General features: G+C 40.5%; 3 protein-coding genes across 6 annotated transcripts; 2 read left to right on the top strand and 1 right to left on the bottom strand.

The window, feature by feature from the left end:
* The first annotated feature begins 283 nt into the window (after positions 1-283).
* On the top strand, positions 284-8,010 carry LOC135583409 (protein transport protein SEC23 D-like). 3 transcript variants are annotated; one of them, XM_065157348.1, is made up of 14 exons: positions 284-733; positions 881-946; positions 1,639-1,692; positions 1,807-1,979; positions 2,104-2,290; positions 2,447-2,592; positions 2,668-2,822; positions 3,318-3,399; positions 3,498-3,613; positions 4,476-4,574; positions 5,055-5,172; positions 6,215-6,489; positions 6,841-7,055; positions 7,182-8,010. In XM_065157348.1, exons 1-14 carry the CDS (start codon positions 406-408, stop codon positions 7,391-7,393), a joined length of 2,226 nt encoding a protein of 741 aa, XP_065013420.1. In that variant the 5' UTR covers positions 284-405; the 3' UTR covers positions 7,394-8,010. The 3 variants fall into 3 exon arrangements, with proteins under 3 accessions (XP_065013420.1, XP_065013421.1, XP_065013422.1); XM_065157349.1 differs by having other exon boundaries at positions 306-733; positions 4,479-4,574; positions 7,182-7,755; XM_065157350.1 differs by having other exon boundaries at positions 595-733; positions 1,639-1,711; positions 7,182-7,755.
* A 144-nt stretch (positions 8,011-8,154) lies between these two features.
* On the bottom strand, positions 8,155-13,749 carry LOC135641706 (rho GTPase-activating protein 5-like). Its single transcript, XM_065157351.1, has 6 exons — positions 13,621-13,749; positions 10,328-13,524; positions 9,659-9,779; positions 9,464-9,583; positions 8,980-9,210; positions 8,155-8,897 (listed from the first exon to the last, which is right to left on the bottom strand). Exons 2-6 carry the CDS (start codon positions 10,798-10,800, stop codon positions 8,367-8,369), a joined length of 1,476 nt encoding a protein of 491 aa, XP_065013423.1. The 5' UTR covers positions 10,801-13,524; positions 13,621-13,749; the 3' UTR covers positions 8,155-8,366.
* A 1,469-nt stretch (positions 13,750-15,218) lies between these two features.
* On the top strand, positions 15,219-22,869 carry LOC135640163 (beta-fructofuranosidase, insoluble isoenzyme 4-like). Of its 2 annotated transcripts, XM_065154351.1 has the most exons (7): positions 15,219-15,468; positions 20,718-20,726; positions 20,807-21,663; positions 21,737-21,892; positions 21,986-22,227; positions 22,334-22,427; positions 22,523-22,869. In XM_065154351.1, the coding sequence occupies exons 1-7, from the start codon at positions 15,285-15,287 to the stop codon at positions 22,730-22,732; spliced, it is 1,752 nt and encodes a 583-aa protein (XP_065010423.1). In that variant the 5' UTR covers positions 15,219-15,284; the 3' UTR covers positions 22,733-22,869. The 2 variants fall into 2 exon arrangements, with proteins under 2 accessions (XP_065010423.1, XP_065010424.1); XM_065154352.1 differs by lacking the exon at positions 20,718-20,726 and having other exon boundaries at positions 15,220-15,468.
* The last annotated feature ends 2,283 nt before the right edge of the window (positions 22,870-25,152 follow it).

Below are 25,152 nucleotides of genomic sequence, written 5' to 3'. Positions count from 1 at the left end.
ACAAAACATGGTCTTTGGTTCCTCGAATGTTCTTTCTGCTACTGGTTTTTGTATTCGGAGATGATGATGATGATGTATTGTCAGCGGCATCGGAGCTGTTTTAGCGAACGACGACCCCGCCCAGTTCTTGAATAGCTCTCGGATCCGAACCCGAAACGACCCCCTTATCCGGCCCGCTGACAATCAAGCACGACTATTAAAGTTTGTGGAGTGACGCATGGGCTTCGGTCGCTTTCAGAAAAGACGACCCGGCCCGGTTCTTTCGTAACTTCAGGATCCGAACCCGAAACGTTCCGCTCCGAGAAAACGCAAAACGCGGACGCGGTGATAAACGCCTCCGGCGACGGGCGCACCTTCCGGAACTCTTTCGTCCCCGATTCATATCTCCTTGCGAGGACTCCATCGATGGCGGTCCGGGCGAGCGTCGCCTGCTTTCCGGTGGACTCCGAAGCCCTGGAGACGTGCGGCATCCCGTGGGGGATCGCCGTCACGCCCTTCTCCGCGGTGGACGAGCGCGGGAACCTGCCGGCGCGGGGTTCCGAGGGCCACCTCCTTCCCCGGTGCGACAACTGCTGGGCCTACTTTAACACTTACTGCGAGCTCGACCAGTGGACGTGGAGCTGCGCCATCTGCGGCTCCCTCAACGGGCTCACCTCCCACGCCGTCTCTCGCTACTCCCAGCCGGAGTCCTGCCCCGACCTGTCTTCTTCTTTCGTGGATCTCGAGATCCCCGGTGGGTTCTTCCGTTCCTTGAGATTTCTAGGGTTTCTTTATTCATTTACCTATAGCACGGTGGGTTCGTTCGTTTCTTGAGATTTCTAGGGTTTCTTTATTTATTTACTTTTAGTCCTATGACGAAAGAAAATTTTTGGATGCGTAGGGGATGGATCCGAGGAAGGGATGACGCAAGCTCGGCCGGTCTATGTTGCGGCAGTGGATTTGTGTTGTAAGATACGAGACTCCTTATGATTTATGGATTTTGATTTCATCATTTGCGTACAGGTTTAACTGTTCATTCTTTGAGAAGTGTATTGTGTTTTTCATACTGTAATCATACGAAATGAAAAGATAGAAAAATAACATTCTTGTTTTGCCCTATATAATTTCGTAGTTCATATTGCCTCTGCATATTGATCTTTAGTATAAGTTTATTCAACTAGATTTTTCTGAAGAGCAAAGGATCACCATCAAGTGATTCATCACATTGCACTCAGATGTGATAAGGGTTCTTGCAATGTGTTGGATTTTCTGTGGGTTAAGAAGTTGGTGTAGAATGATCGGAGAAGAGTATTAAACGTGTTTTGTAGTTTTATAACGCCAGGCAACTTTGTCAGCCTTTGAGCTTATTCACCATATTATCTATAGCATAAATAATCTTTTCTTTAATTGTGACATGATAGTTCAAAGATCCACTTGCCTACTTTGCATGCAAATCTTAGTTATAATATTATGACTAATACATTTTTGGCATTAAGAATTGCTTTGATTTTTTTTATTGATGAAGCATTCCATCATTTCTGTCATTTATTTCTTGAGTTGATTTGCTAAAATGTATCTATAGTGTACTACACGGAAAGATCTGCTTCTTCATACCCACTTAGTGTCTAGATCACTTGCTTGACATTTTCAACTCTGCAGCTTCTGAAGAGTTCTTGGAACTCGTCAAAAGTGCTCTTCTGGCAGCTCTTGAAGGTGAGGGATCTGGAATCTGGTAAATTGTGTTATACCCTTGAGGTTACATACTTGTCGCCTAGCTTCAATAAATATTTTTCTGAATGTCTTGACCTATCGATTGTATGTTTGCAGCTCTGGCTCCGGGGTCTTTGTTTGGGCTTGTTACGTTCAGTCACAAGATTGGCTTGTATGATGTTCAAGGTCCTATACCAGTTGTTAAAAATGTCTTTATCCTTCCTGAATCAGATGGTCAATTACCAGTTTCCCTTGAAGATGTCATGCCACTGCTTGCATTTCTGGCTCCTGTACGGTTCTAAGTTCTATCAAGTGAAGCATCTTCTTATGAAATCATTAAATTTCCCTGCTATTCAGAATGTTTTTGTATTGTGTGCATGCTTGAGGTCTGAGCTTAGATTTTACCATTAACAGGTCGAAAGTTGTAAGGATCAGATTGCTACGGCTCTCGACACTCTAAAACCTACAACTTCATGGGAAAGATCCACACCTACAGTACAAGGTTGGGATGGCATGTTGTTAGGTGGCCGGGGCTTTGGATCAGCAATGGAAGCTCTTGTTAGTTATCTGAGTTCAGATTATGGCAATACATTTGCACTCGGTATAATAAATCCATACTACATAATGCTAGCTTCAACCTAATCTGTCTAGAATATTTTAGAATGAGATTCTAGCTTGTGGTCTATGCCATACACCTTTTTGCCCTTGTGTCCGGGTTGACATATTAATGGAAGTGTTTTTGTTCAATGAATAACAGCTAGGGTATTTGCCTTTCTTTCTGGCCCCCCTGATTATGGAGCTGGGCAATTAGACACAAGTAGGTATGGTGAGCAATATGCAAGCAAAGGGGAGGATGCGGATCTCGCGTTGCTACCTGAACAGACACCATTTTACAAAGATTTGGTAAGTTGACTTAATATATGATTGATAGCTTTGGAACCACATGTTTGAAAATGTAATCCTGATCAACATGGTTAGGCTGTTGTCGCTGTTCAAGCAGGTGTTTCTGTGGACATATTTGCTGTCACCAATGAATATACAGATTTGGCATCTTTAAAGTTTCTAAGTATTAATAGTGGTGGCTCCTTGTTTCTATATGCGAATACAGATGATTCCACACTTCCTCAGGATATGTAAGTAAACCATGGATCCTATTCTAAACATGGAATGCTCTTAGCTTAACATTGCAAATTATTTGGGTAATCATAATGGGCTATTTTTTTAACCATAGATTAATAGACCGTCTAATATTATCAAGTAATGCTCTTAGCTTTCGCAATATTCAGTTAGCCATTTGTAAATGAGCAATAGTAGCAAAAGTTTGGATTTGATCAGAAGAGCAGTGTTAAACATGAACATGTGGACAATCAAGTGATAAATCACTATCCATCTACTATGTCACAATGTTTCATTAATGACATTTAAGGCAAGCTATCATTTTGACTGACCCACTACATGTTTTTATAAGCTTATTGTTTATGTTCATGCAAACTGTAATCTTTAGTTCAGACAGCCTGCTAAACATCTTTATTTGTAGACATGATCCTGTGGTTTTTTTTTTTTTTCCCTTTTCCCTATATTTTTTGTTAGAAACAGGATGCCTGATTATAAGTTTATGCCTCTTACAGTTACCGTATGTTGAGTCGTCCATATGCTTTTGGTTGTCTACTGCGGTTGAGAACATCGTCTGAGTTCAAAACTGGAAATTCTGTACGCATTTTATGTTAATGCTCTATATTTTAAAATTTGTGATGTACTTAAGTTTTCTCTCATCTTTGCATTTGATATGTTTTTTTGACTTTTTACAGTATGGCCATTTCTTCCCGGACCCTCAATATGAGAATGTTCAGCACATTATTTGCTGTGATTCGTTTGCTACATATACTTACGATTTTGAGTTTGCAAATAATGATGTTTTTTCCAGGTAAAATTTACCAGCTGCAGCAGTTTCTACAAGCATCTTGTCATGCATACCTATCTATACATATTTCTTTGACCTATGGTCAAGTCAATTACTTGCCATTTTCTTCAATTATGAAAGTTTGTAAAAGAATTAAAAATATGGTAGTTGGGAAAAGGGCTTTTAGTCCTATTTATTATTGCTCATATCTTTCTTGATGAGCCAATGGTTGTATACATTGTTGAAGGCATTTGTTATCTGGTACAATTTCTTTGGATAGATTGGTCTTTGCATTTTGTGATTACAAAGGAATGCTGTTTGATGACATCACAAATTCATACTAGTTCTCATCTCAACACTTGCAAAATAATGAAAAATTTTGAGTTAGCAAATTCTTGTTTGCTAGCTGCTTTGGAGCTTCATGGTTTGTTTAGATGCATTCTTAAATTAAATGCACAAAGTAGAAGAAAAAGAAAGAAACTGTAAGTTGTTCGTTGTTCCTTAACCAGGAGCAAATGTCCCGACAATCATCTCCATCATAATCTGAGAGACAAATAGGGGAAATAAGTAGATGAAGGTTTAGGGGAAATAATCATGCAAAGAACCATAATTAATCTAACCGTAGGTCTTTTGAAGGTTCCTATAGATAGATTTCAAATTCTAGATTCATATTACAAGTATTTTGCTTTTTATTTCCTGAGAGGTGGATTATAATGTCTTATACCATCTTGAGGTTGGTTAGGGTCATGATGTCAAAAAGCTTCTTCAGAAATCATGTCGTTTATATGGCCGCATAACTCCAATTTCTTGTGTATGAAATTTCCTATTACTACTATTTTTGTGCAGATCAAATTTCTAATGATGTAATACACCTGGCTATTTGTAGCAGGCACAGAGATCCTCTTGTAATCCAGATTGCTTTCCAGTATTCAATTGTTGTGCCTAATGAGATGCAAAATGATGCTGGTCTGGTTTCTGCTGCTAGGTACGATCAATAAACATCCTTGCTGTTTATTTTGTCCAATAACATCATTGCTAGGTATGATCTGTATACATGAGAAGTCTAATTTGGTATTTTCTTTCCTTGAGAAACATGATTATGTAAACTATGGCTCCATCGTTATATGAATTGCGTCCCCGCATGACATGTAATGTAGCCATGTTCAAGTTGGACACTAATTGAACTGCATCGAATGTCAAATGATTACAAGATATTATAAGTAGACCATTTTGTTTTAAGACCCATGAAAGTGCATATTAAAATCTGTAATTTTGAAGCATTAACATGCTAGTTATCATGTCACTGAACAAGAAACCTGGATAAGCACCTGAAAGAGGTTCACAATTGTTGAAGCCTGTATACCTTTACTGTTGCACTATGAAATAGGTTCTTTGTGCCTCTTGAATGTCACCTAATGCTTAGGATCATACTAAGATGGCCATTTGTCAATTTCTGTGGATCCAGGTATTCCTTGAAGAGGCGTTTAAGAGTAAGAACATTGCAGTTCACTACAGCTCGAAGCATAAATGACCTTTATGACAGTGTTGATCCGGAAGTGGTCTTATCTATCCTTGTTCACAAGGTAAATAGTATGGAATCATCTCTTAAAATCTCTTCATTGTACTTTTGTCAAATTAGAATTGCCCACATGTTATAATGACTTTGTTATCTGTTTTGCAACTAAGCTACCAAAAATGGGCAAACCAAAAACTCTTTAATTTTGTATTGCATCTATTCATTTTAATCAGATCCAGATTGATTTAACTTGTCTAGAATCGATAGTGTGACAAAAGTTGTGCCTCGAACAAGAATAAATCTGCATTGCAACTTGTTAGAGTTATGCCTCTAATGGAAACAATTTTGATTCAAGTGCTGTAGAAACCTGTTCAAGAGATTAAATATACTAGATCAGAATAATTTTATCACTGAAAAGAATTAGAAAAGATAGAAGAAAGCAATGAGCACTTTAGCACATCTTTGGGGCTCACATGCTCTCTAATACTTTTATCAACTATCCCTAGCATAGCTTTGGAAATACCATGAAGGTTCAAAAATTTTATAGTCCTCAGTAAATTTTGTAATCAACTGGTCGCTATTGAGCAGGAGGGCCAAGCCTCACTCTTGATCAATATCAACTGCTGATAATTCCAAAATAAGACTTCTCAGTTCTTCTCTTATTGAGGAAAAGTCAGGTGTTGTTTGTTGTGACTCTTCTAAGTCCAGTCAGCAGATGCAGGAGAGATGGGATGTAGGTCATGCATCGTTGATGGGATGTGGAGGGGGAGTGTAGAGGGCCATAGTTTGTTGCTTGACAAGTACTGCAGGAATGGAAGGTTGTATCTTAATGCTGTTTTGGCTAGTCGTGCATATATATGCCTTGCAACCTTTAGCAAAATATTTTCTGCATTGCTCTTTGGCTGACTAATGAAGTCTTAACACTTTTATCGTCCATCCTTTGAGGGCAATCAACTATTTGTTATAATTGTAGTCTATCCAGTTGATTATGTGTTTTTGGGTACAAATTTTGTTGATATCTCTATTTGATTTCCAGTCCATTTCAGCTAATGCAATTTAATATAAAGTTGCTTTACTGATATTAATGTTTTAATTTTGCTTCTATTCAGGTTATTTTAGCTTCCTTGGAGCAAGGAGTGAGGGAAGGAAGATTGCTGATCCATGATTGGCTAGTCATTCTTTTATCTCAATATCATGATGTATACAAGCTAGTCCAGTATGAAAATGGGCGCTCAACTTCCAATATTGATGTTGCCTTCACCCAGTGTCCCCAGCTGCAGTCACTGCCTCGGCTTGTATTTGCTTTGCTTAGGAGTCCTCTCCTCCGTTTCCACGAAGAGGGTGTACATCCAGATTATCGGATATATTTACAATGCCTTTTTAGGTACCTCTTACTTGTGTGCTTCCAGTTGAACCCTCTATTAAGGCTTTAGTTGATGCCTTCCAACCGCAACATTGCTCTTTAGCACCAATGTATAGGGAAATATTTGTTGAGGATTGGTGGAATTTAGTGCTGATACTAGTTTTTCTAAGATTTTAGTATGCTATTACATGATTCTATGGAAGCCAATAGTACTTAGTGGCCAATTTGTTAAGTTCAAATCGATATCTATCTGTTCCATTTTATCAATGCATTTGGAATTTCTTGTAGCTGTTTCTTGCATTATTGTTGTCTTTACAGAAGATCCAGCATAATCCAAGAAAAACTTACTTGGCATGTGTTTTGGTGTCACAGTTCGCTGGGGCCATCATCGCTTCAATGTGCCATTTATCCAGTTTTGACTTCATATGCAACACCAGACAAACAAGCTTATCCACGCCATTCATTGAGTCGTTCTGCTCTTGTCAAAAGCGGAAGTCCCATATTTTTTCTTGATGCCTTCACAAATCTTATCGTATATTATTCGTCAACAGCTGATTCTTCACTTCCCTTTCCTCCACCACATGATTGTAAGCAGTAATTTCTCTCTTGACTATTGTAGTGCTTCATTTCTTAATTTATAAGATGGTTATGGCTCTAATTTTTAAGGAAAACCCTATACCTGTCTGTTTTTCTGAGACAATTTTGTGCTGCAGGTCTTCTGCGTACCACGATTAATAGATTAAAGCAAGAGAGAAGTATAACACCAAAGCTGATGTTTATCCGGGGTGGGCACGATGATGCCACGGCCTTTGAGAACTACCTTATGGAAGACAAGGATGTCGACGGAACTGGAATTCCCAGCGTCACAGGCTTTGTCACCTTCCTCGAAGAGATTGCAAGTGATGTATCAGAAAACATCAAGTAACAATGGAGTTCATCCACCGATATGCTAGCTGGAATTATGGTCAAAACCTGGATCGAAATAAGCATCTTGATTTTCTGTTAAGAATCGGTAGGCTCATGAATTTTTGGCGGTAGTCGTGACTTCATGAGAAGCTCAATGGAGTCGTCCATCGAATCATTTGCCATTTCCGAATGATGGCATTCATGAGTCTTCTTGGAACCAATTTTCTGATTGACTGCAAACACTCGTTAAGAAGAATATTTGTTGTGATTGTATGACACAGCACCATGGATGTTAAAATCGAGGCGATGCCTACCCTCGGGGTGGGTCATAAAATGCGACATTTATCAGAGTACATCGAGCATGATATCCGTTCTTGATTATTCACTTCATGCAGCAGAATGCACCGAGGTTGCTTTCTTTTCGCCTGCAGTAATCTATGGAGTTTGATATCTATTGCATGGATGAATCATTCTGTCAAGGATGAACCGAACCAATTGTCGGTGCGAAGAAATGTGGTGAGTTAAGACGTCACTTCTGTTCTTCATGTGAACTAGACATTTTGCTTTGGTGCCATATCTTGTCAACACCGTGTATCGATTGCTTCCATAACCATACTTGACTCTTTGTTTCTCCAAGCATATGCTGCATGCTCAAATCTTTTCTACATGCTGCTCGGTACGCTAATGAGACGCAGAAGGATCGTTTTCTACATGCTGCTCGGTACGCTCATGCATCTGTCATTACAATTGCTTCGATCGTGCAGGTATAAATCCATGAACATGCAGCTGTACATCGCAACGAGACGCAGAAGGATCGTTCCCTCGTCTAATGCATATCGCTCGCTCGCAAACCCAGCAACGTTTAGAGCAGGAAGTTATATTCCGAATAGGTACGCAAACATCCATAGCAAATACACATACCGAAACCTACGATCAATCACATGCAAATTAAGAGGGGCAAGAAGAGAGAGAGAGAGAGAGACAGAGCAGCTTCACCTCCATGCTTCCACACGCTCGATCTTTGAATTTATTCGACTCACGTTGCTGATCCCGTTCAACTTATCAGCTGGTAAGGAAGCTCGATCGGTAGACTCTCTCTTCGTCTTTCTTCCTTTCTTGTGATTTTGGCTGTTCGACTTGCCTGTCTTCGTATGAACTGACTTAGGAGCACTAGCGACGAATTCGTGGCCGGTAGACGAACCAGCTGCGTTCTCAGAGAAGAAGGCCGCATCGTCATGCGAACTCCGAGCTGCCTCTTCTTCTTCTTCTGTAGCAATTCGAGGGAGACTATCCAAGACAGCCTCCTCGGCAACGTGTGCTCGTTCGGTTGCTTCTTCGCTACAAGCAGCGTGATGCATCTGAGGGCTCTGATGACCATCGTCATCGGAAGGATCTGCGCCACGGACAGCGGCATCCACTACAGCAGATTCTAGTCGTCTATCTTTCAGCGTCCTCAAGATCAGCATCCTCAGAAAATTCATCACTTGCACCGCATGCATCAACGCAGTCAAAGGATCTGCCATCTACAATCGTAAAACAAACACAATGCATTTTAGCTTGCGCTTACAATCTTCGCTAGCCCGATGGAAACAAAGATCCAATTACCTGAGTCATGTTGGGGGCAAACACCGTGGCAACGTTGCGTGCATTCATCTTGTTTTGTTCTTCTTCTTGGACGACATCAGCCATCAAATTGATAGCCCAGTCCAAAAGAGCAGCCTCTGTCGGCGGCAGCAACCTGACAAGCCTACCACAGTCTTCTTCCGTTTGGCATTGCATCACTTGCTCGGATGAAAGCCAGTCGAGCACCCCCGTCGGAAGTTCCCTAAACCAAGCCTGGAGAAGCAACACAGAAGCTAAAATTCCAGTGTCATGGAAACCAAATTCTTTCGAGGAAGATAAGAGAGCATGTTCACCATATACATCCGTCGAAGGTAATAAACTAGCAGAGATGACCTGATTTCCGACAAAAGGAAAACATTGCTGATAGATCTATGAACACCTAATTAGATGAACATTCTCCTCTTAGAAAGCACAGAAAATGCCGGCATAGGCAGAGGATTAAGGATAAGTTTGTAGGACGTAATACCTTTATTGAACCTGCCAAACAGTGCACATCGATATCCTCTGGCACTACTCCGTCGTTTAGCTGCTCTCTGAGATGTTCTTCTTGGCTGTTCTCGGCATTGATTCTGAAAATTCCTTCTGCCTGTTCGGTTTCGATTCCATCAAAATTTAGGCATCAAAAGGCATTACAATGTCAATTTAGAGTCATCAAATATACCCGAAGACCTCCTTGCTCATACAGCCGTCTTTGCATCAACAAAAGTATGGTTGGAACACTATTGCCTCTACAATCATATGAACACTGCATAGATTCAGTAGAAACACCGAAGACGGTCGCACTGCATCGTGGTTTCCATACAGTTAGCATGTCACAATGAAAGGGCAAAAGCCAACATCTAAACAAGATCGAGAAGCGAGAATAATTAGGGACAAAGCAACATCGATTCTGAGCGATCAAGCCAGCCAAAAGCAATGCAAACATACTCAAGAAGAGATGCCACTAGTTCTTCTTCTGGAGAGAGAAACTTTCTTGCTGAGTGAATAAAAAGGTTGAAGAAGAAACGAAGATCAAGAAATTTGGAACAAAGAAGTTCTAAAGGAGCTTGCAATCACAAAGCATGAGCCTATCGAATGAATGATAGGTGAGGAGAAACAGAGTTGATGTTGTGTTTTCTACAGCGTCGGGTGTGTTAGATGCACAATAGGTTTGTGGTGAATTGATGAACAAAGAAAATGATGTTGTGAATCATGCAATATAGCTTCTGATGATCTCTGTTAATGCGAAGCTCATGAATTTGTGGACAACTCGAGAAACCAACCAAAAGCTCACATTTTTCCGACAAGAAACAAGCACAATCTACGCAGAAGCAGCAAGAAGTTTTGAGACCTTGCGCTGGGGGCTCTGCGGGGAACCTCCGGCTCGAACTCGACGGGCAGCCCGAGGAAGCCATGGAAGCGGTCGAAGGTGACGTGGGCGACGTGCCGCACGTCGGTGGGGCACCCGATGTCCATCGAGCCGAAATCCTCGTCGCCGGCGCCCTCCGTTTTGCACCTCAGCAGTGACTTCCGGAGCACTGTTAGCAGCAATGCCAACACAGACAGTTGCTGTCGTTCGTCCTCCCCTTCGATCCCGACCTCCGCTCCTCCTCCTCCTCCTCCTCCTCCCCTCCTATTCCTTCCCCTCTTCCTCTCTATCGCACCACCGGCACCACTATGCCTCTCCTCCTCCTCCTTCTCTGCACCCTCTCCGCCGCTATTGGAAGGGCTTAAAAGCCCATTGGAGGCATCATTCGGGTCGCAAGAAAGGGTGCGTCTTGGAGACGAAGGGAAATGCGAAGGGGACTGGAGTACCTCAGCCATGGCTCGGTATTATGGGAAACAGAAGTGGAGGATGTTGGGGTGGGCCAAACAACGTTTACCGAATTAAGAAAAAGGAAAACCAGAAACAAAGATCGGATTTTGAGAACGACGGCTGACTAAAGATTGGATTTTTAGAACAATGGCTGGAAAAGGATTGGATTTTTAGGATATGTGCACTGCTACTCCTCCTCCAGCTGGGAGAAAGAGATGGACTGTGGGAGCTGAGGAGTTTTCTGGGATGGAGTTGGATTCAAGGAAGGATTTGGAGTGGTGGGACGTGAGAATCATAACTTTGCTTGTTATTTATTTTCTTCTTCCCTTTCCCGGGCTGGCTTTGGCTTTGCCTTTGGCTTTGGGGGCTTTAGGAGGAGAAAGAGAATGGTGAGATTGGAAGGGGATATGGAAAGAAACAATTAAGGGGGGCTTTTGGAGGTGGAAAAGCAAGAGCGGAAGAAGGGCAGGGAATGAACCATCAGCAGTAGATTTGAAGGTTGGAGGGACTCTTCGCTCTTTTCTGGCGTTTATTATTGCAGAGAGAGAGAGAGAGAGAGAGAGAGAAGAAGGGAGGATGAAAGGGGGATTTTGGATCTGATGCCTACTTGTTTGTCTAGGAAAATGAATGACATTGAATGCACTACATTTAGCTACTAATTGCTATGTTAGTTCATGGCTTCTGTTGGTGAGCTATGTGAGCTATGACCCAGTGTTTGACTTTTTGATATGATGATGTTGTTGGTTTGAGGTTAGACACGAGGACAAGATTATAAGCACCACAGTGTGTCTTCAGGATGAAGTTTACTTTAATGAAAAGGTAGAGAGAGAGAGAGAGAGAGAGAGAGATGTTGTCAAGAACTTGTTCTCTGTGTGATGCACATGCTGAACAGGACACAATCTAAGCAAACAATAGAATGGGCTGCAATTTGCAGCTTAGATTTATCCCACCATGGAAATCCAGATCATCATATTGTGGATTTCTTGGCTTATTAGTTCACCATAAAGGCACGAGTGTTGGTGAGATCTGGCAGCATCTCAATTAATGTCGTATTTTATCATCTTGTGGGCTTCGATTAGGTATTCTGCAGGTGCAGTTGCAGAAAGAGGAAGAAGGTGGGGGGGAAACACATATGGCCTAACTCTAACAGGCAGCTTAATGATCCAACAGCACGGCTGGGTGGGATGCCAAAGGGGGAGAGGAAAAAGGAGAGAGGCACTCATGGAGCTTTTCTTCTCAGAGGAGATTCCTTGCAAGGGACATTCTCCTGTAGTGCTTGGGTAGGTAAGCCACCATTGGAAAGAACAATCAATAGACTTATCTAAAGAGCTTTACTTACTGTTTGATCATTCTATCCCACTCAAGAACAGTTGTGTGATCCTCACGATTCCCTTCTGGCTTGCCATTGTTCTTGCTTCAAGTTCACTTCATTCACTGATCATCCATGATTACAGACTTGCCATTCCCAACATAAACCTTTGACCAAATCATATACATGCAGTCAGTGACAGCAGCAGCATGGCAGTAGATCTACAGCTACAGGAGGAGGAAAGAGAAACAGTGACATGATGATCAGTATATAATGGTTCATAAAAGCATAATGGAAATCATGTCTCAATACCTAAACAAACTGCACAATCTCTGGATATAAAAAATGGGCATTCAACTCCAAACAAGATGTTGAGCTTCCTCCTGCTTCTTCCATTAGAGAAGGGCAACTCCTAACCTTTCCTCCTCTATTGCAGAGCAGAATCTGTGTGTCTGATGCTACAAAACTAATGATGCTGCAAAAGCCACAAGGGATTAGAAGAGAAGTCACCAAGTTCATGGTGAGAAACAACACATGAATTGGACCTTGATTGCTGCTATCATGGCTGTCAAAGTAGTATCTTTTCTTCTTCCTTTTACTCAGGTCTGCTGGTTCTGCAATTCCAAAGCTGCTTTCATCATCATCATCATCTATTTTGCATCATTGTTGGCATCTCACCCATGACATTCTAGTCCATTAATTATTCTCACAAGTTATCTGCTTTCATTGGTATGACTATGCAGACCTTTTAGGAGTTGGTTGCTTTGTTACTGTGCAAAGTCATTGAAGTTGAGAATTTACTTTCAATAGGAAAAATATTTACACCAATCATAATTCCATACGTTGCGATGCAATCAACATGGGAGTGTACATCATTGTATCTTTTCTCCTCAGCCACCTCCTTGACCACGTCGGATTTCTTGTGTACGTGATCCCAAACCGAGTCAAACTCCTTTGGCAATCACCATATCGACCACATCAACTCATTAATAAATCACAATATATATATATATATATATATATATCTATCACAGGAATTTAAGGTTTACTGTATCAGATTCATTTTGCACCTTATAAAGAGATATAAAAGAAGGAATAATAATGATAATATAACAGATCTTTTTCTTCTCTCTTGCATTCTTGCAAGCGGGAGTATGACTCTCTCTGTTGCAACGACAAGAAGAAGTCTACATGGAATTCACAATGGCAGCGCCAATAGCGAAGGCAAGAGAAGTGATGGCGACATGGCGACCATAGCTGCTGCATGCAGCACTGTGGCCGCCATTCCTACCAGCTGCAGCGCCGCCGCTACCTCTGGTTACGGGTGATCGACCACCGATGCCACCGTTGACACCGGGAGAACCGTCTCTCAACTCCCTCACCGCCGCGACTTCCCTTCTTGTGCTCTCCTCCACATGTGTCGCTGCAAGATCCGATAACACCAGAAGAATCAATCACGGAATAAGACCATACAGTTCGTCCATGAGCTTCATCTGAAGCTTCCGGCGTCGTCGCGTACCTGATGCGGTGGCGTTGGTCTGCGAGGAAGCTCGGAGAAGCATGGAGGAGAAGAGGAGCAAAAGCAGCAGAAGAGATCGCGATGCTCTGCTTGGAATCATCTCTAACCAAGAAATAAGAATCGACGTTTGTGTTGTTGATATGCACACCTGAATTTATAGTACGCATTTCGTGCTTCCTACTACTCTTTCTTTGTCCTTTCTTCCCGGCATCTGCCTTTTTTCCCTCTTACGCGGCGGAAGACCGAGTTGACGTTTGTGCTGTTGACGACGGATTCTAAAATGACGTGGCTAATTCTTAGTGGATAAATATGGTGGCCCCGCAGTTTGAGACGTATTCCAAACCTTTTGACCAAGTCAAACACGAGGCGTAGGATACATTAATAAATCTTATAAAATTGAAGGATTTATTGACCAACACGCAATTGAATCCTCATTTATGCGCATTTTTTGGTTGACGAAGTGAATATCTAATTAATTATAAATGTTGTTGTAATTTTGGATAAATAAATTGAAGCTTTCTGATTGAATTAATTTAATTGATTTTTTTTAGTCATAGCGGTTGAGAGGTTAAACCAATTACAAGTACTGCTCGGTAATCGCCAACTCAGCGGCAGATGCATGGATTGACACAGTCCGATACAGAAATATAATACGAAATGTGTGACCATTCAGCATGTAATTGTTTTATCTCATCACAGAGTCACCGAGCAAGTTTTAATATTATAAAATGATTAATGTTTCACGATAATATAATAAAATAATATTAAAATATTAAAATAAGATAATTTTTGTTGAGTAGACGAAGCATATGTTATTCTGAAATCATCAAAATATCGAGATGATTGATATTTATATAAATATAAAAACTGTTATATGTTATATGTAATTTGAAAAAAATAATATGTTAGGATAAAAATAAAATAATATTAGACTAGCCATATTTTTTTTTGATATCATCTCTTTCTTCTCTCTTTTTATCTTTTACCCGATTATATCTTAGAGATCTTATCTATAAGCGAGAGTAGAGGGTCTATGATAAATTATTAAGAGAGTTTATAAGATCTCTTAATAAATTTTATCTTAATTTAATTTAATTTTTATTAATCAATAATTATAATAAGAATATAATCATATTCATAATATATTTTATCAAATTAAATACGATTACACAATCTAATATTTTTATATCGCAAGAGCTTATATCTGTCTCATCCCGGATTACAGGGTGTTGTTGAGATGGCAGGCATATAATTCTTCTACCACAAATCAGGAACGGATCGGACATTGATGTCTTCAATAAATCCCTCTTTTGTGTCATCTTCCACATTCCTCTCCTCTTGTCCAATCCAAATCCGTGCTTCCGTCTCCCAGAAAACAAAAGCTTCTGTTGGGTGTCCTTTTCGCCATTGCCGAAAGCCCAAAGGGAGAGCATTGGTCCTCTTCTTGCAGACAAATAAGCAGATTAGATCATTTGGGTTCAATCTTATCCAAGAAAACAATTAGTTTCCACTGTTTTCATCAAATATTATAATGAAATCACATGTGATGAAGGCTGTCCTGGTTTTATCCCAGTATTAAATGGCTAAACTTTGTCTTAGTTGACTTGAAATTTGAGCTCCGACCATCCAACCCCCTCTCCCTTCTCCTTCCTTCATCTCCCCCCATGGCCAGTTCTTGCAGATCTTGCTTGGTTTGGGTCCTCTGCTTCTTCCTCTGCCGTTGTTTGGTGTTCGTGGAGCCTTCCCGCAGAGTCTTCCTGTATCCACAGTCTCAGGAGATATCGTCCATAGTTAGCAAGCAATACAGGACTGCATACCACTTCCAACCACCCAAGAACTGGATCAATGGTATGTCATAGTGTTTAGATTTGATCTTTATGAGTCCTGTGTGATCTTATTCCTTTAGGAATCTTTGTAGAACTTGCGATTGGAGGATAGTTCCGTAGGATATTGATTTCAAGAATCTAGTAATAGGAAGGAAACAAACATGAACTCCATCTCAGATTACGCAGACTCTTCTTGTTCTTGTTTTTCTAATGACTGGAATTACCTTTATAGAGAGCTGGATATCGTTGAGTTGTTTATGTCTATCAAACAGGATGGCCTGTGGTAATCTGTATCATCATGCATACATGTTTGGATACTGGAATAGAGCTTGACATCGATTCTACTCATAATTTTGGATGCTGGAATAGAGCTTCACATCGATTCTACTCATAGTTTCATCTGGTTTATGTTAGTTTGACAAGTCCCAAAATCAAGCTTGTTATTTTATATTGCAACTATAAATAACGGCTTGGCCTTTGAAGCTAGTGACACCATCAGAAAACCTAATTGTTTGCTTTCGATTTAATTTTTATTAAATCTATACTTAGTTAAAATAGTTTGGGCTTTTTTTATTTAGTAGTTTCAGGTGTTTTATGACCTAAGAATATTTTTCTAAGACATTTGTAATTGTCCCTTTTATAGTAGAGTTTTGCTCTTCCTCCATCCGTGGACGTAGGTCAATTGACCGAATCATATAAATTTGATGTCCTTGTCTCTTTTATTTTTCTGCTTTATTATCTTTATTGGTATCCTTTGATAAATTTTCTAGGGTCAGCTCTAACAAACCGGTATCAGAGCTTGGTTTCAGAATCTTTTGGCAACGATGATAATAATAAAGATCGTTGTCGAGAAATTCGACAGAAATATCACCTTCGGCATGTGGAAGCTTAAGATGGAGGTCATTCTGATTCAAGACAGAGTTGATTTGACACTATAGGGAGTTGAGAACATTCCAGATATACGTCAAATGAAGATCTTGTGGCAATAGATAAAAAGGCTCGATCAAGCATTATTCTAAATCTCTCTGATGAGGTTTTACGGGAGGTAGCTACGGAGATTACGACTAAGAGTATGCGGGACAAGCTTAAAGCTTTGTATATGAAGATGACAGTGAAGAATCGTCTCTACTTGAAATAGAGTTTATATATGCTTCGGATGATTGAAGGTATATTTATACTCTCACATCTTGATAAATTTGATTCCTTAGTTATGGATTTGGAGAATATAAATGCGAAAATTGATGACGAGGATAAGGTCATGTTACTTTTGTATTCTCTTCCCCAATCCTTTAAATATTTCCGTGATACTATGATTTATGAAAAAGAAACAATTTTGTATCAGGAAATTAAATCTGTATTAAAATCTAAAGAGTAGATAGATAGGGATATCACTGGGAAAAATAGAGGGAATTAGGCTGAGGGTCTGATTGTAAGGGGTAGAACGGATAAAAGAAAATTTAATAGTAATAGATCTAAATCTAGATCTAAATCCAGACATAGAAATTTGGAGTGCAAGTATTGTCATAAAATGGAGCACATTAAGGCTGATTACTTTAAATTAAAAAATAAATTAAGGCAAAAGGAAAAAATTATTGAGAAAACTACTAAGTCCGTTAAGCTAGTGTAGCAGCTGATGAGAATGTTAGAAATATTTTCTTTGCTACTAATGACCGGACAAGGTCTAAAATGAACGGATTTTAGATTCGGGTTGTTCTTATCACATGTGTCCCAATAGAGATTTGTTTTACACATGAATCTTGTAATGGTGGAATTATTTTGATGGACAATAATGTCACATGTGATGTTGTTAGTAGAGGCACAATCCGAATTAAAATATATGATGGTATTGTGAGGATGCTCACTAATGTTAGGCATGTTTTTTAATTAAAAAAAAATATCATCTCTTTAGACACCCTAGAGGCTCTTGGGTGTAAATACGCGGCTGAATGTGAAGTTATGAAACTTTTTAGAGGTGTCATTATTGTTATGAAAGCTTGTAGGTCTAGTAGCTTATTTATTTTGTAGGGAACTACTGTCACGTGCTTAGTTGTAGTCTCGTCATCATCATTGTCTGATTCCGATATCACCAAATTATGATATATGCGATTGGGTCATATATATGAAAAATGTTCGAGCATATTGAGTAAAAGGAGTCTTCTTTGCGAACAAAGTACTAGACCACTGAATTTTTGTGAACATTACATTTTTGGAAAGCAAAAAGTCAACTTTAATTCTCCGGCAGTTCACAAAACGAAAGGTACTCTTGACTATATTCATTCAAACCTTTGGGGTCCAGCTCATATTCAGTCTAAGGGTGGTGCCAGGTATATGTTAACTTTCATTGACGATTATTCCAAGAAAGTTTGAGTTTATTTTTTGAAACATAAAAATGATATTTTTCTAACCTTTAAACAATGGAAGGCTTTGATTAAAAAGCAAATAGGCAAATAGATTAAGCGGCTTCGAACAGATAATGACATGGAATTTTGTGAAGGTGACTTTGATGAATTCTACAAAATGAAGGAATTATTTGGCATCACACTATTAGAATGACGCCTTAGCAAAATGGTGTGGTCGAACGTATGAACATAATACTTTTGGAGAGAGTAAGGTATATGATCTCAAATGCAGGGTTGACAAAGGACTTTTGGGCAGAGACGATTAATATGGCTTGTTACGTTGTCAACCACGCTACTTTTACAACATTTAATTTTAAAACTCTAAAGGAAGTTTGGCAGGTACTCCTGTTGATTACTCTGATTTCAAAATTTTTGGGTGTCTAGCATATATGTATGTAAATGAAGGAAAATTAAAGCCTCCAGCTAAAAAGTGCATTTTCCTTCGGTATGCTTCTGGGGTGAAATGATACAGATTGTGGTGTTTTGAATCCCAAATCCCCAAAATTTGTAATAAGTAAAGATGTTACTTTTGATGAATTATTTATGTTATCTTCCAAAGAGGAATCTACTAGTTGTACAAATGATAGAACACAAAAGTAGGTGGAGCTTGAGATTGGTAGTTTTGATTCTTTTCAGTCGAACTCTTCTACTCAAAGAATGCCAGTAGATGATCCCGAATCTACTAACGAAGATGATTCAAAAGAAGAGCAATATTTCATAGCTAAGGATAGACCACGGAGAGATATTCGACCACCACAAAGATATGCAAATTTGGTTGTATATGCTTTGTTTGTTGCAGAAGAAACAAATGAAGTTGGTGAGCCTACTACCTACTCAGATGCAGTTTCTTGTAATAATTCTACTAAATGGTTGATTGCGATGAATGAAGAAATTGAATCTCTCCATCAGAATAGAACTTGGGATCTTGTGAAGCCGCTTTCGGGTAAGAAAATTATTGGATGCAAATGTGTCTTCAAAAGAAAGGAAGGTATTCCAAGAGTTATGCAAGGTACAAAGCACGATTAGTTACAAAGGGCTATAGTCAGGTGCATGGTCTTGATTTTAATGACGTATTTTCACCTGTTGTTAAACATAGCTGCTCTATTCATGTTTTGCTTACTTTAGTTGCCATGTATGATTTCAAATTGGAGTAACTTGATGTCAAGACAACTTTCTTACATGGTGAACTTGAAGAACAAATTTACACAAAGCAACCTCATGGATTTGAAGTTGACGGTAAGGAAGACCATATTTGCTTATTAAAGAAATTCTTGTATGGATTGAAGCAGTCTCCAAGACAATAAGTAGTATAAGAGATTTGATTCTTTTATGTTGGGTCATGGTTACACGAGGAGCATGTATGATAATTGTGTCTACTTTCAGAAGTTAACCAATGGCTCTTTTATATATTTGTTGCTTTATGTTGATGACATGCTTATTGTAGCTAAGAATTTGTCAGAAATTCACACTTTGAAAACGCAACTGAGTAGTGAGTTTGAAATGAAAGATTTGGGAGCAGCTAAAAAAATTCTTGGCATGGAGATCAAAAGAGAACGAGGAGTTGGAAAATTATTTCTGACCTAGAAAAATTATCTCGAGAAAGTCTTGGAGAGGTTTAGCATGAAAAACATTAAGCTAGTGAGTACTCCTCTTACTAGCCATTTTCGGCTATTTGTTGCTCAATCACCATAGTTAGTTGAAGAGTAAGAATATATGGTACAAGTTTCATATTATAGTATCATCGATAGTATTATATATGTAATGGTTTATACTCGTTCAGATATTTCACAAATAGTTGGTGTGGTTAGCAGATATATGTCTCCCCCAGGTAAAACACACTGGCAAGCTATGAAGTGGATTCTCAGATACTTGTAAGGGACTTCAGATGCCTGTTTAGAGTTTGGGAAAAATCGTGATACTTTGGTTAGTTTCAGCGACTCTGATTATGCTGCAGATCTTGATAAACAAAAATCTTTGACAGGCTATGTTTTTTGCATTGGCAGTTGTGCAGTTAGTTGGAAAGATTCCTTACAACCTATCGTGGCTTTATCTATTAGAGAGGCAAAATATATGGCAATGACATAGGCGATCAAAGAAGTTTTATGATTAAAAGGTTTGTTCGACGAATTATGTCTGTATCAAGGTGTTACTATAATTTACTGTGATAGTCAAAGTGCTATTCATTTGGCTAAAGACTATATGTATCATGAGATGACGAAACACATCGATGTGAAGTTTCATTTTATTCGTGATACCATTACTGAGGGAAAGGTCCTTGTTTAGAAAATTCATACGAAGGACAATCCAGTTGATATGCTTACAAAGCCTCTTCCGGTTTACAAGTTCAAGCAGTGCTTAGGCTTGGCTAGTGTTCATTATTGGTGATTGCCTGTTGAGACTTTTGTGAAGAAGGTGGAGCAAATTTTGGTAAGGTAGAGATTTGTTAGTTTTGGCAAGTTCCACGTAGGGAAAGTCAAGCTTGTTATCTTCTATTACAATTATAAATAATGGCTTGAGCTTTGAAATCAGACACACCATAAGAAACACCTAATTATTTGATTTAGATTTTTTATTTAGTATTTAAGATGTTTTTATAACCAAGGAATATTTTCTTAATATATTTATAATTATCCTTTTTATAGTAAAGTTTTGCTCCTCTTCTATCCTGTAGACATAGGTCAATTGACTGAACCACGTAAATTTAGTATCATTGTCTCTTTTATTTTTCTATTTTATTGGTTTTATTAAGTTGTCAAATTATACTTTGCTAAATTTTCTGGCAGCTTTAACAGTTTCTACCGCAAGATTTCATGTTCTAACATGGTCTCTTCTCTTGCATGAATTGGTCCTCCAAAACCTGACGAATGAGCAGACCCAAATGGTATGCAACTCTCTCTCTCTCTCTCTCTCTCTCTCTCTCTCTCAGGCAACTGTCATAACTGCCACCAAAACCACTGACAGGACCGATGTACTACAATGGCGTCTACCACCTCTTCTACCAGTACAACCCCAATAGCTCGGTGTGGGGCAACATCCATTGGGCTCACTCGGTGTCGACCGACCTCATCAACTGGGCGCCGCTCGACCTCGCCATCCATCCCACCAAGCCCTTCGACATCAATGGCTGCTGGACCGGCTCCGCCACCATCCTCCCCGGCCACCAGCCGGTCATCCTCTACACTGGGATGAACCGAGACAACCAGCAGGTCCAGAACATTGCTGTCCCGGGGAACCTGTCCGATCCCTTTCTCAGGGAGTGGACGAAGCCTGACTACAATCCTCTGATGACGCCCTCCGACGGCATCCACCCCGACATGTTCCGGGACCCGACCACCGGGTGGCGCGGAGCCGACGGGCGTTGGCGAGTCGCCCTGGGAGCTGAGATCTCAGGGAATGGAACCGCCTTGTTGTACAAGAGCGAGGACTTCGTGCGGTGGGAGAGGGCCGACTCGCCTCTGCATTCGTCGAGCGCTTCGGGGATGTGGGAGTGCCCTGACTTCTTCCCGGTGCCGATCGAGGGACGAGAAGGCTTAGACACGTCGGTGAACTCCAAGGACGTCAGGCATGTGTTGAAGATGAGCTTGATGGAGCCGCAGTCCGACTATTACATGCTGGGAACGTATGATGAGACGAGGGACATCTTTGTGCCGGACAATCCTGCGGACGACTACCGGATGTGGTTGAGGTACGACTATGGTAAGTTCTACGCATCGAAGACGTTCTTCGATGCGAAGAAGAAGCGGAGGATCTTGTGGGGATGGTTGAATGAATCTGACACTGAATCTGATGACATCGCAAAGGGATGGGCTGGTATTCAGGTGACTTCTTCTTCTCTGCTTGGATCATATAAGCTCATGTTTCGATATCAGAAACATATGAGTGATTCTTCAGATCATTCCGAGGAAAATTTGGCTGGATAGCAGAGGAAGGCAGCTTGTTCAGTGGCCGATCGAAGAGGTTGAATCTCTCAGAAGAAACGAGGTTCATCTGCATGGCTTGGAGCTCACAACAGGTCTGCATGAGATCAAAGGAGTAAAAGGTTCACAGGTCAGTGCCTAACACAATCTTATACAGATTAGGATTGTACTGCCGATTACTTATGGTGGATTTGGCTTTGTTTTGGTTTCGATCTCCGAATAGGCAGATGTCGAGGTAGATTTCGAGCTGCCAAGCTTAGACAGAGCAGATCCCTTTGATCCCACTCGGGCGATGGACGCTCCTAAGCTTTGCAGTCAAGAAGATGCTTCCGTTAGAGGTGGAATCGGACCCTTTGGGTTGCTGGTTTTGGCTTCGGAAAACCTGGAGGAACACACGGCTATCTTCTTCAGAGTTTATAGAGATCAGAACACAGCCAAAGTCCTCATGTGCTCTGATCAGAGAAGGCAAGTCATTTTTTATCATGCGAAGGACTCGTTTGCAGCATCGAATTTTGTTTCTGATGGCTACAAAGCAACGTCATTTACATCAAGTTCTTGATGCTGAGAGTAGGTCCTCTCTAAGGCCAGAGCTCGACAAACCAGTGTATGGAGTGTTCTTGGACGTGGACCTCGAGAAGGAACGAAAGATCTCTCTGAGAACCTTGGTGAGTGAATGTTTGTCTCTTCATCTAATCAATTTGGATCCTGTAAAGCTCACGATGACCTTCTTGTGCGTGTTGCATCTCCATTGATGAAACAGATCGATCATTCGGTAATCGAGAACTTTGGCGGCAAGGGGAGAGCATGCATCACGGCTAGAGTTTATCCTGAATTGTTCTTGAACACCAGCTCTCATCTTTACCTGTTCAACAATGGCTCCAGCTCTGTGATGATCTCAAGGTTTCAGTCATGGGGCATGGCCAAGGCTCACTTGAACATAAAACTCAAAGACCTAGTTATCGAAAACTAGAGTTTTCGGGTGCATTTTTTTCACTGAAACTATGATATCTCAATTCATCAGTCAACCAAGGAAGAATCAATCTTTGGTATTCTGATACAAGAAAAGATGATTCATGATAAACCTCAAACATTTTGCTCCTCTCAAAATTCTCCATTTGCTTGCAATGACTGATGATTAGCTGAGCTGATGAGACTTGTACCATTGAAAAGCCACAAGATGAATGATCACTATAATCTTAGCATTACATCTAGAAGTTGGCACAAAGGCTATGCAAGCTGTTACATGAATTGGATTGGATTCTTGTCATACCGAAGATACGTTCCTCTGGAACACAATGTTCTTTGTGAGGTCAGTGAATTAGGTGGTGACATGAAGCTGACCTGATTCCGATGTGTGATCCACATCTCAGGGGTGGCAGATCTCCCTTTCTTCTCTGTTCAAACTCCACACCAAAGGTGCCATATGAAGATCATGTCTCATCTTGCCTAAAAGTCAAGGATTTTCCACCCAGAACAAGAAATCATGGATTTGCATAGGAAATCAATTATACCATAATTTTAGATCAGGAACAGTTCCTTCCACATATTGGAGTGCAGTTTCTTGTTCTGTCTACAGAATTCTGTATGGAAGTATCATGTCCCAAAGCAGGGATCTCTTTCTTGAGCTTCTGCACTCCCTGTTTCTGAGCTTTCGGTAAAATTAGGCTTCACTCAATTATTACCTTGGAGACATGGATGTAGACATAAAGTAGCACCAACTTCTTTGTTTCAGTTTTCACACCAAAGAAAGATTGAGATGACTAAAACTACCGGTTTCTTCTGCTTCCTAAATAATCCTAATGGAAATTAGGATCACTCAGTTAATAAGCTGATGAACTCTCTTTTACTTGTTTATGGGGTTTTGGGTACAACTAAGCTTTCACTTCGAGAAATGGATGCAGAAATGAATCAGCTCCTTCTTTGTTTCAATGATCTGCTTTTATTTTGAGGAATCAATAATAATCTCCAGAAAAGCTTCTTTGTTTTAGTTTTTAAGCCAAAGAAAGATGGATTGTGACAAGAAAGCTTTTATAAAGTATATTTAGATCAAAGACTGCTAAAGGATAAGGGGACTTGAGAGCAATTGAGAGATCATTTCTCAGATTCAAACACGAGCACTGCTCCTGCAAACAACTGTAAGACAGAAGAAAATAGGAAGTCAGAGAAAGAAACTACTTGAATGCCTCCAAGCATGAGCGCAATGGATTGGTGCCCTCAACTAAGTGCAGTTTCTTATCCAGCACTGAGAAGAACAAGGACAGGCCTTGTTTCCAAATGTGATGGGTTCTCATGCAGCCAGCCTGTAGTCCCACCATTGGAGCTACTCTCACTACTCACCATGCCAATAACTCCTATAACCGAGAGAAAATTGAAAGAAACAAAGCAGGGTGGAGTTTTGGCAGCTTCTGCTGAGATCCAATGCCTGTTTGACGGACAAATTAGGTGGCAATCCCCATCCTTCATGGTCTGTCAGAAGAACGTGGGGTGTCATATGCAGGTATGGGGAGAGAGACCAGTGTGGAGTCTGAGTAGGAATGTGGGATGGTGCCCTGTTGCTGCTCATCAACTTGCCTCACAAATGGACCGAAGCTACTGTAGACTGTATCCTCCAGCTGGTAAGGTGGAGTATCCTTGACTCAGGCCCAAAGGTTCACTGCCCCTCACCAACACAAGTTGCCAGTGGATTCCCCCCCCCACCCTCTTCTCTCTCTCTCTCCTCCTTGTTTACAGCCCCGTTATTGATGCTTTCTTGGACGTACTACCAACATGAGGAGTCTTGGCATTGCATTAGAGACCAAGACAAGTGGGCATATTTCATAGCCAAGTGCTGCAAAAAAGAATTATTAGCTAAATGCATCGAATGGCATACGATTTTCAACCTTTTGGTAAACTAATGTGTTACTTGCGAAGTCCATGAAACACACCTTGACTTGTATGCTAAGAAGTACATCATGAATCACATAAGATTGATCGAGCTTTCTTCTTTCATTATGGCGTTTAAAAAAGGTGATCCGCATGGAAAATCTAATTCACAAGGCTTCCCGAGCGAGGTGGAGATGAAGTCAAGATGAGCTGAAAGCAAATGTTAGGCGGGGTATGGTACAACATGAGAATGCACTGCTTACGTCTGAGAAGCAGCAGGCGATCGAGGTGTGGTGCTTTCTTCGATGGTGCAGCTCTGTGCTGCCGCGGATGTGTTTCCCTGCGTTTCCGATAGCAGCACTGTGCAAGTTATTTCAGAGCCATTAATGCGGATGTGAAGGTCTGTCTCATTTCATCCGCCCAACTACAGCTCGGTATCCATCGACATAGAGCCGAACAATACGTATTATTTTCTCACATAAACTTCTTCTGTGATTGAAGTTAGGATTTTGAATTCTATATCATTCA

The sequence above is a fragment of the Musa acuminata genome, chromosome BXJ3-6, assembly GCF_036884655.1.
Source record: "Musa acuminata AAA Group cultivar baxijiao chromosome BXJ3-6, Cavendish_Baxijiao_AAA, whole genome shotgun sequence".
Taxonomy (NCBI): domain Eukaryota; kingdom Viridiplantae; phylum Streptophyta; class Magnoliopsida; order Zingiberales; family Musaceae; genus Musa; species Musa acuminata.
This window is presented reverse-complemented; position numbering and strand designations above follow the sequence as displayed.